Genomic DNA, 16,335 nt, shown 5'->3' on the forward strand with positions numbered 1-16,335 from the left:
CACAATGTTGATCAGTGAGTGCTAATGTAGGTATGTACAGTATATTGTATATAACAGCAAGAGATAAACAGCACAAGGTAGCAATACACATTTCTTTATTGGTTATTCCTGACAATGATCCTCCTCTTGTGCAGGACAACACACATTCAAGCGTCACAATTTCATGGCATTCAACAAAATAAGACAAAAATATTTACAGTGACAGTAAACTTTTTATGTTAAGATCTGATCCATCGCTGTATAACATTTAAGCATTCATTCAGACTTAATTTAAGTATATGAAACGTCCGTAAGTGTATTTAATATCTTCTGTTGGACCTTGTGGTGTTGAATGTGACCTGGCTCCCACCTCAGGGTTTTGTTGACGATGCTTTTACAGCACTACGCTTGTGTCATCTGGTCTTGGGGGCAGGCCTGGGGGGTCGAGTGTGCTGGTTGGGTCCGATGTATTTCAGAGGAGTGTACTTCGGCTTCTCGATCACTTCCAGACCCAAATAAGGCTGCAGGGCTCGGGGGACGCGCACTGTCCCTTCCTGGGGGGAGACAGAGAAGGATGGATGGGGGAGAGGACAAGAGAAGAAACGCCATTACACATTAGCATCATTAGAAAGACTGTAATGTTAAGTTTTAAAAATTAATTAGCTTTGTTTCATCCAATTGTGTTGCAGAAATTCCAAAATGAAGAAATTAATGTTAAATTAAGGCCTATTTTTAAGCTCCATATTCAGCAACTTGTAAAGAAGTAGAAGCAGCGGCTGGGCTTTTATATCAGGGATAAGTCATGTTCTTCTTTTGCTGCAAAAAGACTTGTTGCTGCTACTTTTATGCCCCTGATTGACTATGGTGATGTTTTATATATGCTTGCACCTTCTCAACGCCTTCACTCTCCTTATACTGTAGACCACGAGCACTGAGGTTCATAACAAATCTTAAGGCCCTCACTCATCATTGCTCCCTCTATGCTCCAGTTGGCCGGCCTGCATTGTCCAACCAAAGACGAAATCACTGGCATGTCCTCATTTATAAGGCAGTTCTTAACCTGCTTCCCTCTTACTTGTGTAATTTTATTCATCTGAAAAATGCTGGAAGCTACAGTCCTCTCGCTCTGTGACCCATTTGCAAGACTGCTATCTGTCCCCAAAGCGTGTCTTGAAATGGGAAAAACTTGTTTTCGGTACGCTGCTCCTGCGGCTTGGAATCTGCTGCAGGAGGATTTGGGTCTGGTGGAGCTGATCTCTTTGTCGGAGGAAGATGCATCAGGTTGTAGATGCTTTGACTAATGTCTTTCCGCTACGTGACCAAGGATATGTTGACTCATGTTTGTAATTGTAGTGTGTTGCATGCCTGAGGCTTTGTTTAAATGTGCTGCTGCCTATCTTGGTCAGGACAGTCTCGTAAAAAGAGATTTTTAATCTCAATGAGGCTTTTCCCCGTTAAATAAAAAATAATAATAAAAAAGAGAAAATAGTCTGTTAGTCATTTCCCTCTAAAGCTGTGATTGGAAACTTTAGAGAAACAGTAAAAGTACTTGATAAATGTCAAAGGCACTCCCCCTAACACTTCAACGCGCACATTCTGGAGGCAGGTGGGATAGTCATCCAATCAGATTGGACAGGCTTATCACAGGCCTGCAACAGCCACAGAACCTTTTTTTCTTTTTTCTGAGTATGTGGTTTATTTTGTCTGTAAAAAGTATTTCTATAGAATATGCACGAATACTTTGGCAGTCACAAGGGGGAGCCACTTCAACACCACATTTCCACCCATCCATCATCTATACAGCTCATCCTGTTCAGGGTCGCAGGGAGGCTGGATCCTATCCCAGCTCTCATTGGGCGAGAGGCGGGGTTACACCTGCTCTGATAATTAGTAAATCACAGGGCTGACATATAGAGACAACCATACGCGCTTAAATTCACAGCTACGGGCAATTTAGAGTCATTAAGGAACCTAACGAGCATGTCTTTGAACTTTCGGAGGAACCCGGAGAACCAGGAGGAAATCTATGCAAGCACGAGGAGAACATGCAAACTCCACACAGAAAGGCCCACTTCCTCCAAACCGGGATTCGAACTAGGAACCTTCTCGCTGTGAGGGGACAGCCCACACCACATTTCATTCAAATAAATACACAATTAACAAAGTGAAAGGGAATGTTTGTTGGGAGAAAAGAAAAAGAGGATGAAACCACAGAGCTGTTTTTAAAAATAACAGTCTATATGTAGTCGTTGACAGCTTAGCATTGCATAAAAACATAACTACCAGCCTAACCTGAGATTTGGATTTATGGCTGTCAGATATTGTTGGGGCTTCAGACGTATTGTGGGGCCTTTAATGCTTCATAAAACAACCTTATGTAGCTCATTAAAACCTCTTAATGTCGTTTCATTGTTTTCCAGGACATTTGTATGTATGCAATGAGTCTCCGGGACCATTAAATGACTGAAAAACCTGCACCAAATGATCCCAGGTTGTCCTTCATGTGTAATGTGTGCACTAATGTTGGCGTCTTACTTTGGTCTGATGAGTCTCCAGAATAGCGATGATGGTTCGGGGGACAGCACATGCTGTAGCATTCACCTGCAGAAAAAAATAACACATGATGGACATGGTGTTTTACTTTAAGCTAAACCTGCAGGAATGTACAGCAGTGCTCCCTCCTCTGCAGTCTTACTGTGTGGGCGTACTGCAGGCTGCCATCCTCTCTCTCATACAGGATGTTGAGGCGTCTGCTTTGGTAGTCTGTACAGTTGGACCCGCTGGAAATCTGATGTTTATTTATAGAGAGAAGGAGAGAAATCAGAATCAGAAACATAACAAGCTCAATGTGTATGGGAACTATATTCAGGTCTTTTTTAACTAGAAAAAAACGGTCTAAAATGCTCCCAATAGGCTGCAGTATCATCAGTTTTCAAATGTCTTTTTTATAATGAACAGTTCTATGTTCTATCTCAACATCTTGTGCATTAATATGAAGCTAAATCCAGTCCAAATATTAAACATTTATAGCTGGATATCACTTGAACAACACTTTTGTTATGCGTGCATGTAACAGCTTCTGCTTGCTATTGTTAATGCAGGAGATAACTTCTGTCTTCTATCTGTTCTGACCATAGACTGTATAAAAAGATGGACATGACAGCTCCCTAAAAGTGAAGCCAAAACATTTCGAGCGCCCCCTGCTGATTAGCTGCAGTATAGGTCATAAAGCCCGCCTCCTCCATGTAAACAATCACTACAGTCATTGTTTCCATAGGTGAGTTAGGCAAGTTTCCATATCTGTGAACGTCTGCTTCAGACTAACACAAAGAAGCTGTCGTGCTGTTAAACACGCAGACGTGCAAAGTCTTTGCAGTTTTTTTCCCCGTGTGTGTTTTGGTTAGCGGAAGTCGCTACGCTACGGCGGCTCCAACTGCCGATCTCTACTGCGCAGCTCTGACTCCAAATGAGGTCACCATCGCAAGATGGCAGCGCTTATCAGAGGGGATATTTTATGCAGTCATTGGTTCTGACTGACAAGGAGAGGGATTCACAATTCTTTGGATGTGCATGCAGACCCTACAGCCTCCATTAACAGATATAAACATGTAATCATAATTGGAAGCTTTCTCTGTTGAAATCCAATAGGTCTAAAATGATGGAAAATGATTTGTCATCGTTTTCAATGAGAGGGACACTTTTTGCGCGCTGCTTTAGCGTTGCAGAGCGCCTCGCATTCTTCCGCTCTGTGCGCCTCGAGTTGAAAAAACTGAAGCAGAAAAGTGCCCAACGTCATGGCCATTTTTTATCATTGTCCAATCGGATGAAAGGAGAGCCGGGCCTTCTTTCAGCAGACAATACAACAGTTGAAAAGTTTTTTTTTTTACTGTAGGCTTCAACCAAAAGAGGCAGTGCGGTGCGCCGTGCTCGGTCTTATCGGGCCCTATGTAGGTAATCGTGATATGAGACTGACCTCTCCATAGCTGTCTCTCCCAGGCATCCATGCTTCAATGTCATACTTCCTGTATGCTGGAGGACCGAGTTCCTGCGTTGGCATGTCCAGCACTCTGAGTAAAAAACACACAAGAGCTAAAAAAATCAAGCCACAAGTCATCCAAATATTATGTGTAACTGAAAATATCTATAAAAGAACAGGACCACTTGTGTCAGTGAGAGGATTGTTTGTAAGTGTGTGTTCGTGTGTACGCTAACCTGTAGTGTAGTTCCAGTGCAGAGAACATTTCCTTCTGCAGAGAGACAAACTCCTCCAGCAGCTGAGAGCTCTCCTGTCCCGTCTCATCTGCTGTCACTCCAAACATCTCTACCTGCACGGATAAACACACAACCACAGTTCATGTGGAGAAAGACAAATATTGTGCTGCATTCTTTGTTGATTCAACAAAAACATTAAGGGGTTCCACAAGGGTCAATATTGGGTCCTGTCTTGTTCACATGATATCAAAGAACATGACATCCTTGTTAACAAACTGTGATCAGCCTTTGATAACCTGAACCTTGAGCCCTGAACCCAGAAAAGGCAGTACTACTACTTCCAGACTTTGAATGCCATGTTCGTGTCTTTTATTGCTAATTATCAAACTGACTTGAGACAGTGGACTGATGGACAGTGCGCTTCCTGTATAGATATTCATTCAAGCCACTTGTGTGTCAGTAACATAATGTTGTCCTCACCTTGTTGAAGTGATGAACTCTGTAGAGGCCCCATGTCTCTCTGCCTGTGTCCGTCTCTGCTCTGTAGCAGGTGCTGCTGCACACCGACCTGCAGTGAGAGACGACAGATCGTGTCAGCTGCTGTTACTCCATTATGAAACTATCTGCAGCAGATGAGGAGCGAGGGCTGCCTCTTACCTGACAGGCAGGTCCTTCCAGTTGACTGCATGATCCATGAAATATCCTGGAGAGGAGAGAGACACATCACATTACTTACTGCACATGCAGAATGGATGCTTCCAGTACTCATTTCTGATTTATGACAAGGTATCAAAGTCTCTCATTAGCTTCGAACATTGATGTATTCTACACATTTTCAGGAGACTAAAAGTTATATGAAAGTGAAGGTGTTTTTGGGAGTAGATTAATTACTATGGAAAACTGTTAAACTACTCAGTGAACATCTTAACCACCTCCTTCCACATTCAAAAAGAGTGACCCAGCAAAACTAGATGGACATAATGACACACTAGACGATTACAACCCAGCATGATAACTGATTTAGATAGTAAGAAACGGGACCAGAGATGCTTTAACGTTAGCGAAGAACGGCATTTCACCTGCCACCCCGACCTCTCCGGTCCCAGCAAGGTTGAGGTCCGGGAAGCGGGCCGGGTCCAGCTTGTAGACCTGAGCTTGATGAGCGTTGGGCTGCATCCCACAACCCTCCTGGGGGTGGATTAGAGAAGAGAGTGAAGAAAGATGAGGTCAGGGAGAGTTGGACATATAAACTGTTACATCTCACTTTTAAGTTAAGATCAATTTTATTCAGTTGCTAATAACAGTGTGTTTAATTAGTTCGAATGTCATTTTATTTATATATAGTTTAGTATCTCCAACAAAGTCAAACTGTTGTTGTGAAAACAGGGAACAGCACACGTACGTTCACTTATTTTACAATACAAATTGTGTTAAGTTTGAAAAACTGAGTCCAAAAAGAGATAAATTTAACCCAAAAGATTGACTGTAGAAAGAACAATGAACTAAGAACATGTGGCATTAAATTAGTACCTGCAATCACATGATCAGCACTTAGCCAATAAAATGAATGCTCATCTTTGTTTCAACCACAGACTGTTTAAAAAGATGGACGACATGACAGCTCCCTAAAAGCGAAGCCAAACCCTCTCTATCGCCCCCTGCTGACTGGCTGCAGTATAGGTCATAAAGCCCGCCTCCTCCATGTAAACAGATGGGACATGAGTCAATCTATAAAATCAAAATACACGTCAAATACATTTTTCTGAAACATGGTTTCTGTCATTATAATTTGTTCTTTTCATGCTGATCGTCCACGTGTTCATTTTTTCTGACAAGTTTATTTTTAATTTGTTATTTGATGCTGTAAAAAGGATGGTTGACAGCTCTGTTGACAAATCCGACTCCTGCAGCCTGTAGAGCAGAAACAACAAGAGGCCGATCTCTACTGCGCAGCTCTGGCTCCAAATGATGTCACTATAGCAAGATGGCAGCGCCCATCAGAGGGGCTATTTTGGCTTCAATTTCGTACAATGAGAGCAGATGGAGACACGTCGTCCATCTATACATACAGTCTTTGGTTTAAACTCTCTACTCATTTTGCCTGTTTTTCAAAACAAAAGAGCACTGAAATTCAAGATAACTTAATCCAGAATGAAAAATCAGTCCTAACTCATATGGATGACAATAAACAGGATTGTTTAGCCTTTGTTTAGTTTATGTTGTTATTAAGAAAAGGGGCAGGCATTATAAGTTTTTCTTCTTCCTTCTCCTGTTTGTTCATGGACAAAAGTATTTAGAGAAAAAGAGCATCATGTATGTTGTGTTATCAAACACTAAAGTGAGCAAACAAGCTGAATATGTAATGAAATTAAAGTATGGGACAGACGTATGTTAGAATAAGGTGACAATGAGCTCTGCTACTCACAAATACTGCGCCCTTCAGCATGTCCGGTACAACCAGGGGAATGAAGCCCTGCAGGAGTCAAAAAGGAAGACTCAAGGTTGGCCCTTATGTATGTTCAAAGAATATAAATATACATGCATTTTGTAGACTTTGTATCTGACATTTCAAGAAACATGCTTACCCGTCGGTGCAGCGTGTCGAGGGCAAAGTTTTGGAGTGCAGTCTGGAGTCTGGCCCCGGCTCCCCTCAGATAATAGGACCTGTGGCCTGAGACGTGAGCTAGATGTCTGCAGGAGAGGGCACAGGGGCAATTATCCTCAGACAATATTTGAATTCCAGCTGCAGGCCGACTTAACAGTCTTTCTTCTTCTTTAATTCATATGAACAAAAGTTGTAAAAATAGTGCACAAACTGTACAGAAAGTGAAACATGTACTTAATACCAGCAATCAGCGTCCTCCTCACCTCTGCCTGATTAGACCCAGCTCCTCTCCCAGCTCCACATGGCCTCTGGGCTTGAAGTCAAACTCTGCAGAAAGGATTATGAGGTTTACATCTTAGAAAACACAAAAGTAATTTAGATTATTATTAATCTGAGACTACACATTAATGAGGCCGTAGATCACACCTGGTTTCTGTCCAACCAGCTCCACCACCCTCGCCTGGCTCTCATCTCCAACTGGCTGAAAAAGGAAAGACAAGAAGTTTTCAAGGAGGTTTCAAACACAGAAAATCAGAAGTTCTGAACTATCATTATTATTATAACACCAATATTGTTTTGTATATAATGATTATCATAATATCACTCTGTTATTACCATATGACTTCATCATTATTATCAGTTATATTGTGTTGTATACAATCTCTGAACCTGTTGGCTATGTCTGACAACGATATAGCCTCTGGGAGTGACAGTGGATTTTGGCAGTGATAAGGACTTCCAGCCAAGACTTCCTTTTTCTGCGCCGCATTGTTTACAGTGCAGTTAGCAACTTCAGAAGCGACTGTGCTAAGATCAAAAGTGAGGCAAAATTAACCCCTCCAGAGATGTCTGCAAAATAAACAGGGTGATTTCTTGGTTCATTAAATCCCCCAAAGGAGAGCCCATTCATCTTTTTCTAATGAGTCTTAATTTCACTGTAAACAGTAAGTTACACAGAGGCTGCACTCTGGCTTACTTCAGCGGTATGAACCCGAAAAAGAAACAGATTTTCTTGTGATTTACTTTAGTTAACGGGTGTCAAGTTTGCTGAAAGAACAACATCATGATGCAGATTAGGAACAAGTCAACATGAAGCTTTGCCAGGTCTGTCCTCAAGAGGAGAAGAAAACTACTTTAAAATGCTTGTTTGTTGAACAGAGGTCGGATCGATCATTTCTGACGCATTCCTGGAAGTCGGGAAATCTGACCGCTGAACGGCTTTTGTGACACTGTTTTTCCTGCATACGCCGCAGCCTGCTGATACGTGATTGGTCAATATTACTCGTACTACAAATGGAAACCAGAACACTTCTTGTACTACAAATCCACGTCCTTGCCTACATTTACAGATTGTTCATTTCCATGTAGAATCTGTAAATAGAGATTATATTGTGTAAAATGAAAATTGTAATATTTCACTATTACCTTATTATTATTATAACTATGCTGTGCTGAATATATGACCATTACATTATTTACACATGATTAATATTCCTGTTTAAAAAATGTACTTTTAATCTATTCATTATCATCATTTTCCCGGACAATACTTACTCCTCACACAAACTTCCACAAAACGTCCAAATAACATCATGCAGATAATCAACCCATGTGCCTTACTTAATTTAGTTTTCTTTATTGATCTTTAATCTAAATTATCTGTACTCCCAGATTGATCTACCATCATCCATACATTACTTTAATTGTAACTGTTTGTACGTCTGTGAATTGTCTAGCTTCTGATTTCTTTTGTTTTAGTCTTTTATGTCACTTTTTTGTAATGTTATTCCACCAATAAAAAAAAGGATCCTCACCACATCAGGGTGTGAGGTGTTGGGCAGCCTGAGCGCTCGTCCGTAGTGCTCCTGATCCAGCTCTGTCTCTTTGGGGTACAGCAGATTCAGTCTGCTGCGGATCTCCCGACCCTTCTGCCGAGCCTGGGTGTACTCCGGAAGCTTTGGATAAACAGAATGAACTGGTGTCAAATCTGATTTAACCACAAACTGGTGGAATCACAACGCAAAGATTTACTCATTCGATAACAGAGTGTTAACAAGTTTAAATTCTTAGGCTGAACTTACATGGGCGAGGGCTTTCTTGTCGTTCTTGGTCTGTGAGGGAAAAAATATGGATGTGACAATTATGGAGGCAGCTTTATACTCATCACCAATGATTACACAATAACTTAAAGTAGAGGAGATGAGAGCGCAAACCATGAGTGGAAATCTGGATTTGATAAACTATGTTGCATCTCTAAGTTCAATTTATTCCAAACAATCAACATTACTGTTGTAGAAATTTCGAAATCAGTTTTTCGTTATGCATATGGAGCTCAATGACTGTATATATAGATGGACGACGCGTCTCCAGCTGCTCGCATTATACAAAACTGAAGCCAAAATAGCCCCGTGATAGGTGCTGCCATCTTGCGATGGTGACGACATTTGGAGCCAGAGCTATGCAGTAGAGAAAAATGAACACTTGGACGAAAATCAGCATGATAAGAACTAACTATAATGACAGAAACCATGTTTCAGAAAAAAATTATTTGACGTGTATTTTGATTTTATAGTTTGACTCGTGTCCCATCTGCTAACATGGAGGAGGCGGGCTTTATGACCTATACTGCAGCCAGTCAGCAGGGGGCGGTAGAGATGTTTGGGCTTCATTTTTAGGGAGTTGTCATGTCGTCCATCTTTTTATACAGTCTATGATGGCGCTTAAACCTACACTTTTGACTGTATACTTTGGTCTCTCAAACCCTAAACAGCAGTGAAAGGGGAAAAAAGCACTAAAATAGCCGCCTTATCTTCCTCCCTCCACCACAGACAGAGTTTTCAAATGTATCTGTGTGAGGAGGCTGAGGCTCGGAACTCATCAAAGGAGGAGAAAAGTGGTTCCAACATAATTTCTCTTCACACTGACCTGGACACTTAGAGGAGATAAGACATGGATCACAAAAATATAAGACATAGAAAGAATATAGGCAGTAGATATTTAGATTTCCATCACAACAAACAACATCTATGACAAAACTTGTCACTGTGACCAGTGGTGTAATAGCCTGTACTGACCACTAGTGCTTTAACAGTATCAGCGATGTGTCTCTTCTGCTCCTCTAGCCCAGAGATTTCTGTCCTCACTGCCTGGAGCTCCTGCCACACACATACCTATAAAGTGGACACGCACACACAATCAACAAGATCACTTTAACAGCCTTGACTAGAATCAACTTTACAGTGCATTTAAAAATATTAATTTACAGTACTCTAAACCGTCTTTAGCAGGTGATAGTGGCCCGTTGGTGGTACAGGTGCAGGTTGAGAGTTTAAAGTCCGCTTCGACTTAAATTTGCCTCCCCTCTAACGTTTTAGTCACTGTCACTTGGCACGAATGCCTCCGCTTCACTGTGCAGTATTGTATACATGGTAAGAGTTTCAAACTATAAGGCAGTTTTAACACCGCCATGCTGAATAGGTAAAGTTTCTCTGAGCTCACCTTAAGCTAGCTAGGAGCCAATTCCGTCTGGAAAATTGACTTTTTGTATTCCTAGATAATAGATGTTTTTAGTAAGGGACAAATTCTAGATGATGGTGACTTAAAATATTAAAAAGCTAATTTTCATTTGTTAAAAATTAAATCAGACACAAATTAATATTCAAAGAGGAGTATTTTGATGTCTTAAAAGATGCCTAGAGGTAGTTTTTAATTATATTGTTGTAATATCATGAGGAGGACACCAAGCATTACTCATTCATTTCAAAGTAGGACCGAGGGCTTTGGTATAATACAAAATGGGAATGAAATTGTGGAGTGAATCATATTTTTAGATGCACAATGTGTGTGCTTGCTTATAAGCAGCCATATACTAAACGTTCAGCTCCCGAAATATATTTTTACATAAGATAAAGTTGTCGTGGTTTTAATATAACACAAACAGGAAACACTTACAATTTTCCTGACATCGTCCCCACACAGGTCACCCTTCCTATCCTCTACATTTGCTATGACTTTGTCGGTCTCCTCACACACAGCTCTCATGTCCAGCTCGGGTTTATCACTGTAACCTTCGCGGACATGCTCGTACAAACTGCTCCGGGCTCCATGCGTAAAGCGAATGAACACACTTGTCCCCTGCCGTGAACATTGGGTTGCTACAGGCTTAAACACAGCCAGTGCTGTCCCTCCAACTCTTGCGACCATGCTGATGCAGGTCGCCATGTTTTGTCTTCTTGTCAATGTTGCATTCAGGGGATGTAGGAATAATCGTAAATATGCTATAGACGAATCCGGGTCAGCCTTTCTCCTTGCACATCAAAAACAGTGTGTTTGTATTTATGTTGGATTACCATTGCTTGAATTAAAGTTTAATATATTATTATATTATTAACATTTAAACGTCTTAATGTGTAAGCTGCTAATGAAACCAGATAACATTGTTAAGGGTTGTAAACGGTCGTATCTGCCTTGAATGCAGCATGAACGCGGAAGTAAGTTTTTCGCAATTGTAATCAAAACAAAACGGCTTATCTGTTTTTTTTTTCAAGTCGCTTCATACCTGTTTTCATAAGTCACAGCTACTTTAAGCAGCGGTTTACACATATTATCAACGATATATTCGAGTACTTAGATTTTTTCCACTGACAAAAAGGACACAGCTACCAAATATTCGTCACGAGTCAAAGGTTAACCAATCAGATGGGCGGAAGTTTAACGTTGCGGTAATCCGGTTCAGACGTGACAAGTGCGGCCGACTGAACCTTTAACTCAGTCCTAATTTTCTGCCTTGTAGGCACAAAAACACTACACCTTCTACTGTCTCACCACCAAGCTGGGTGAGCTGAGCCCGGAGCTTTCAGCTGAGCCCGGAGGACCAAGACACCCACAAGAAAGCAAAGGACAGTATCTCGAGGCCTCTGGTAATAACCGGGTACGGTGATACAGTTAGCGTGCCCCAAGCTGCATCACCCATTCCTGTTGAAAGTGGGACCCAACCAGCCTTCACGGTGGAAACGAGAAGAAGAGCAAAGGTAGTGTAAGCTAAGCTAAAAAGATCCACCTCTTAGACGGTAAATTGATGCTGCTGTCTGCTTTGTGTTGCTTGTGTGCAAAAGCTCCTTCTGTTTAAATTCAAATGCAAATTGTAACATACTGTGACAGGGGGTTGGCTAAATCTGTAGGAAACTATACCTTTAAACGTTCTAGCCTATGTATAAAGACCTTTGTGTGAAAAGCAGAGATAGGAGTTATCTGGGTCATATTTATTATATGCTTCTTTAATGCACGAGCCTGTCTGTTGCAGATATTGACTAATTGTTAAATGTCTCAGTATTGCTAATGTTTCTGTTTCTTGTCCGGTATATTGTCTGTATATCGTCAGACAGTATCCAGTATGAGATTATAGTATATTCTGTATATTGTCCACATTTCTGATCATTTTTTACTTTGATGCTTTTACTGCTTTTAAAGTTAGTTAGCTGAATTGAACTTGGAGCGTTTGTATGAACTGTTCCGCAGATGAATGCTGTGCGGGGGGGCACAGTAACCTGGCGTCCCCAGCCGTGGCAGGATGGGGACGGGGGAGGAGGAGAACCTCTGTCAGACAGCGACTCAGAGGAGGAGGACTTCCCCGATGACAGCACCACACCTTTGGGAGACTACGTTATGCATGGTGAGACGGACAAATTACAAGGCTAGAGGGGGAGTTGTTTTGGGAATTTAGAAACTAGCTGTAGCATCAGAGTGACCTGCCTTACTGCTTTTCTCTTTCTATTCTTATCCCTTTTGCTCTGTCTAACTTTACTCATCCTTTCTCTTGTTATATCCTCCTTTCTGTTCCTCCTTTTCCGCTGTTTTTCTTGCAGGATTGAAGCAGCTCCTGGATGCTCAGCAGCTGTGTGATGTCACTCTACTTGTTGAGGGAAAGAAGTTCATGTGTCACAGGTATGACGTCCAAAAATAAAGAAGGAAAATTAGCCATGGCTGCGCCTGCAAAATGTCTTTGTAATCAGATATATATATTTATGTTGTTGTTACTCCAGTCGTGCCACCGGTTAAAAAGTATTCAATTTAACTATATGAAATTGTGAATAATTTGACCATGGAATATTTAATATTTTCTATATAAATAACTGAAAGCATTTGACAGATTTATCGAGTAAATAGGTTACTGACTTTCTTTTAATCGGACAACAAGAATCTAGAAATGTCTATTAAACCTGGTTAAGAATTGACATACTCTGTGCTTCCATCCCCCCACCATCCTTCTTGCCCCTCAGAGTCCTCTTGGCCGCCGTGAGCCCGTACTTTCGAGCCATGTTCACCAGCCCTCTGGTTGAGTCCCGCCTCACTGAGATCCGACTGGAGGAAGTGACACCGTCTGTCATGGAGACGGTCATCCAGGTTGTGTACACCGGTGAGGCGGGGCTCTCTCTGGAAACAGCAGAGGATCTTTTCGTGGCCGCCAACAGGCTTCAGGTCATGCCTCTTCAGGACTTGTGCTCCAGGTAAATCTGCTGTGTAAGAGTTCAAGATGATCAAGTGTACAGCCTTATTATTGTTTTTATTTATATATATATTGACTATTTTCTATTTTTCTCTCTTAATTTCTCCTTCTATTCTTCTTATTCTCCACGTGTCTTACTTCTCTTCTCTGATCTCTCCAGGTTTCTATTTGAGCACCTCTCAGTGGATAACTGCCTGGGGATGTACTCTCTGGCTCGCTCTCACCATGACCAGCTGCTGCTGCGTGCCTCCTTGCGGCTGGTAGCCCAGCACTTTCCCCGGGTGGCCCGGCAGAAAGACTTCCTCCTGCTGGACCACGGCACCTTGGGCAGCCTCCTGAGCTCCGACCGTCTGGGCGTAGACTCTGAGGCAGAGGTTTACGACGCAGCACGTCGCTGGGCAGAGCACCAGCCCTTGGACCGCTACGCCCACATGCCAGCGCTGCTTCACCACCTGCGGCCGGGGCTGCTGTCCCTGGAGGAGAGCCGGAGACTGTGCCAGGAGTTGGGACCTGCTGCAGCTGGTGAGGGCCTTGGGGGGCCTCTGAGACCTCGGGAGGGCATGTTTGAGAAAAAGATTGTCTGTGTGGACCTGACACCTCGGGAAGATGAGAATTTAGCCCTAAGAGACTACACAGTGGACTGCTTTGATCCTCGGACAGGGAAGTGGGAGAAGTTGGCAGCGCTGGGCTCACTGGTCAGCCCCGGCTGTGCCGCTGTAGGGGACCGGCTGTTTGTAGCGGGAGGGATCCTGCGGACAGGCTCTGTGTCTGCAGCCGTGCACGAATATGATGCAGTGCTGGACCGCTGGATAGAGAGGCCTTCAATGGTCCAGCCCCGGGCCATGCTGGGCCTGCTGGGCTGTGGAGACTCAATCTATGCCTTGGGTGGTAGTAACCGCTCAGCTCTTCTGGACTCCAGTGAAACCCTGGAGCTGGCGACACTTCAGTGGACTCCTGGGCCTCGGTTACCGCTCCCTCTGCGCGCCTTCGCCTGCGCAGCTTTACGTGGACGGCTTTACCTTCTTGGTGGAACCACACTAGAACAGAAACGGGCTGTGGTCCACTCTGGGGTGCTTATTTATCACACTCTCACAGACTGCTGGACACGTGTGGCTCTAGACTCTGGTGCCACCTGCCTCGCTGGAGGAGTAGCCGTTCGAGGAGGGGTCTGTGCCATTGGGGGATATATGAGAGACACCACCAAGTTCTTAGACGGAAATTACACCAATCTGGAGACTTTAGACGCCACTGGGCGTGTGCTGTTTTTCCGAGAGGGCAGGGGGTCTGGAGTAGAGAGGGAGGTGACTGGAGGTGGTGTGATGGTCAGCGCGGAGCAGCGGGGGGCTGCAGGTGGTGGAAGCGACCGAGCCCCGAGCCCTGTGGTATTTCCCGGGCTGCCGCGGCGGATAGCAGCTGGGGGCGTGGCCAGGTGGAAACGCAGGATTTATGTGCTGGGTGGAGAGAACGGCTCACGGTTTTATGACAGTGTGTACTGTTGGAAGCCCGGCTGGCGCAGCTGGGTGCAGAGGCGAGAGAAACTCCCTGGAGACACTGGAGGGGTGAGCCAGTTTGGGTGTACCACTTTAAAGTTCCCTAAGAAACACATCCTAACTAGACTGAGACTAGCCAAAGAGAACTGTAGGAAGACAGCTGACTAGCTTGAAAGCAAGCCAGAAACTGGCACAAAGTCAGGCCTCATGCACCTGAATGTAACTAATACACTACTTGTCAGAACAGTAAAGACCTTTGAGAAATAAAAGGGCCTTTAGTTGTTTTCTTTCTTTAATTGTGTAATGTTATTTTCAGCTGTTTGCTGGCGTAATATTTTTACGGCTGTTTGGAAAACATTTCAATGCTGTGAATTTTTTTCAGTGTGGTTTAGTTTAGACACAAGGATACAGGATTTTTGACCATGCTTTATCCTGCTTCATTAGAGGAAACAGTCTGTGAAGCCCTTTGAAACTGGAATAAAGGGCTATACTAGTAAACTTGACTTGTTAGAGAAACGCATAGTGCTCATAAAAATACGTTTAGGTAGTTTAACTTGTACCATCAGTAGGGCTGCTCGATTATAATCACGATTATTTTGGTCAATAATTGAGATCATGATTATTGAAAACGATTGCTCTTTTACTTTGGAACAGCGACCATTTATTTCCCTTTTTTTTTTTTCTTTTTTTTTTAAAGAGTCTTTCACAGTGTGTTTTCTTAAATTAATAAATTAAAAAAATAATTATATAATATATAAATGAATATTAAAATAAAGCCATAGGCAACTCGGTGATTGAATTTTAGGCGATTAAACAAATTGATCGTGTTCCTTTGTGGTGCAGACACCACCGTGTAACAAATCTTGCACAGTATTTGTCGCAACGGAATTACTTTTACCTTTCTCATTGACCAAAGGCTCTCTCTCCGTCGTCTTGGCTCGGACTGAACTACATGCCGCTACAGCCGGGCGAGTGTGGGCGGGGAAAAGGTCACTGCTGAGGGAAAGGGCTACGCTGACTTTAGGAGTGTGGCAAAATAATCGTTTTAACTCGATTTTTTTTAATAATCAATGGAAGCCAAATTCTTAATTGAGATTAAAATTCGATTAATTGAGCAGCCCTAACAATCAGTTGTTTTGTTTTCAGTTCAATCGCTGCACGTTTCTTGCTACGTCATTGTACACAGGGCAACGCAGGAGAAACAGCAGGGCAGGCTGTAACCTATCAAACCCAATCACAAAATGACCCCTCTGTGCTCATCATGGTCTCATTTTATTTCAAGGAGAGGAATTAGCCGCAGCAGTCTTTCTCATCAGAAAATTAAAACCTGTAATAACGATAAATATCGGGGCTTCGGGGGCTGCAAGCTGAGCTGCCTTAAACCTTTACACAGCGAGATAAAATCCTCAGTCCGGTTAAATTGTATAATTAAAATCTTCTTGACTAAAACACTTAAAAATGAAAATCCATTGTCGGAGAGATTAAGCAGATTTTCATCATGGTACAATAATGACCATCAGCATCCTTGTGTCTAGACCAGCGCT

The 16,335-nt window shown here is 42.8% G+C and overlaps 2 protein-coding genes across 2 annotated transcripts; one reads left to right on the forward strand and one right to left on the reverse strand.

The window, feature by feature from the left end:
- Positions 1–78: 78 nt before the first annotated feature.
- sars2 (seryl-tRNA synthetase 2, mitochondrial) lies at positions 79–11,017 on the reverse strand. Its single transcript, XM_069676661.1, has 16 exons — positions 10,748–11,017; positions 9,871–9,966; positions 8,878–8,907; positions 8,611–8,751; positions 7,223–7,277; positions 7,060–7,123; positions 6,777–6,882; positions 6,617–6,664; positions 5,271–5,379; positions 4,849–4,894; positions 4,672–4,759; positions 4,192–4,304; positions 3,953–4,046; positions 2,675–2,767; positions 2,515–2,580; positions 79–533 (listed from the first exon to the last, which is right to left on the reverse strand). Exons 1-16 carry the CDS (start codon positions 11,015–11,017, stop codon positions 393–395), a joined length of 1,560 nt encoding a protein of 519 aa, XP_069532762.1. The 3' UTR covers positions 79–392.
- Positions 11,018–11,536: 519 nt separating this feature from the next.
- LOC138604572 (kelch-like protein 12) lies at positions 11,537–15,395 on the forward strand. Its single transcript, XM_069676509.1, has 5 exons — positions 11,537–11,826; positions 12,314–12,467; positions 12,661–12,739; positions 13,075–13,302; positions 13,462–15,395. Exons 2-5 carry the CDS (start codon positions 12,314–12,316, stop codon positions 14,957–14,959), a joined length of 1,959 nt encoding a protein of 652 aa, XP_069532610.1. The 5' UTR covers positions 11,537–11,826; the 3' UTR covers positions 14,960–15,395.
- Positions 15,396–16,335: the final 940 nt, after the last annotated feature.

This window comes from Semicossyphus pulcher, unplaced genomic scaffold, assembly GCF_022749685.1.
Source record: "Semicossyphus pulcher isolate SPU_LCO1_2020_fin unplaced genomic scaffold, fSemPul1.0.p SCAF_26, whole genome shotgun sequence".
Lineage (NCBI taxonomy): Eukaryota > Metazoa > Chordata > Actinopteri > Labriformes > Labridae > Semicossyphus > Semicossyphus pulcher.

What these genes read in the sequence shown, in the direction of transcription:
- sars2 (XM_069676661.1), bottom strand. Translation starts at nt 11,017, where the DNA reads ATGGCGACCTGCATCAGCATGGTCGCAAGAGTTGGAGGGACAGCACTG. An exon ending in TGGAAGGACCTGCCTGTCAG is followed by an intron (nt 4,760 to 4,848) that starts GTAAGAGGCAGC and finishes CTCTCACTGCAG; the next exon opens with GTCGGTGTGCAGCAGCACCT. An exon ending in GCCTGCAGTACGCCCACACA is followed by an intron (nt 2,581 to 2,674) that starts GTAAGACTGCAG and finishes TTTTTTCTGCAG; the next exon opens with GTGAATGCTACAGCATGTGC.
- LOC138604572 (XM_069676509.1), top strand. Translation starts at nt 12,314, where the DNA reads ATGAATGCTGTGCGGGGGGGCACAGTAACCTGGCGTCCCCAGCCGTGG. An exon ending in AAGAAGTTCATGTGTCACAG is followed by an intron (nt 12,740 to 13,074) that starts GTATGACGTCCA and finishes CTTGCCCCTCAG; the next exon opens with AGTCCTCTTGGCCGCCGTGA. An exon ending in CTTCAGGACTTGTGCTCCAG is followed by an intron (nt 13,303 to 13,461) that starts GTAAATCTGCTG and finishes TGATCTCTCCAG; the next exon opens with GTTTCTATTTGAGCACCTCT.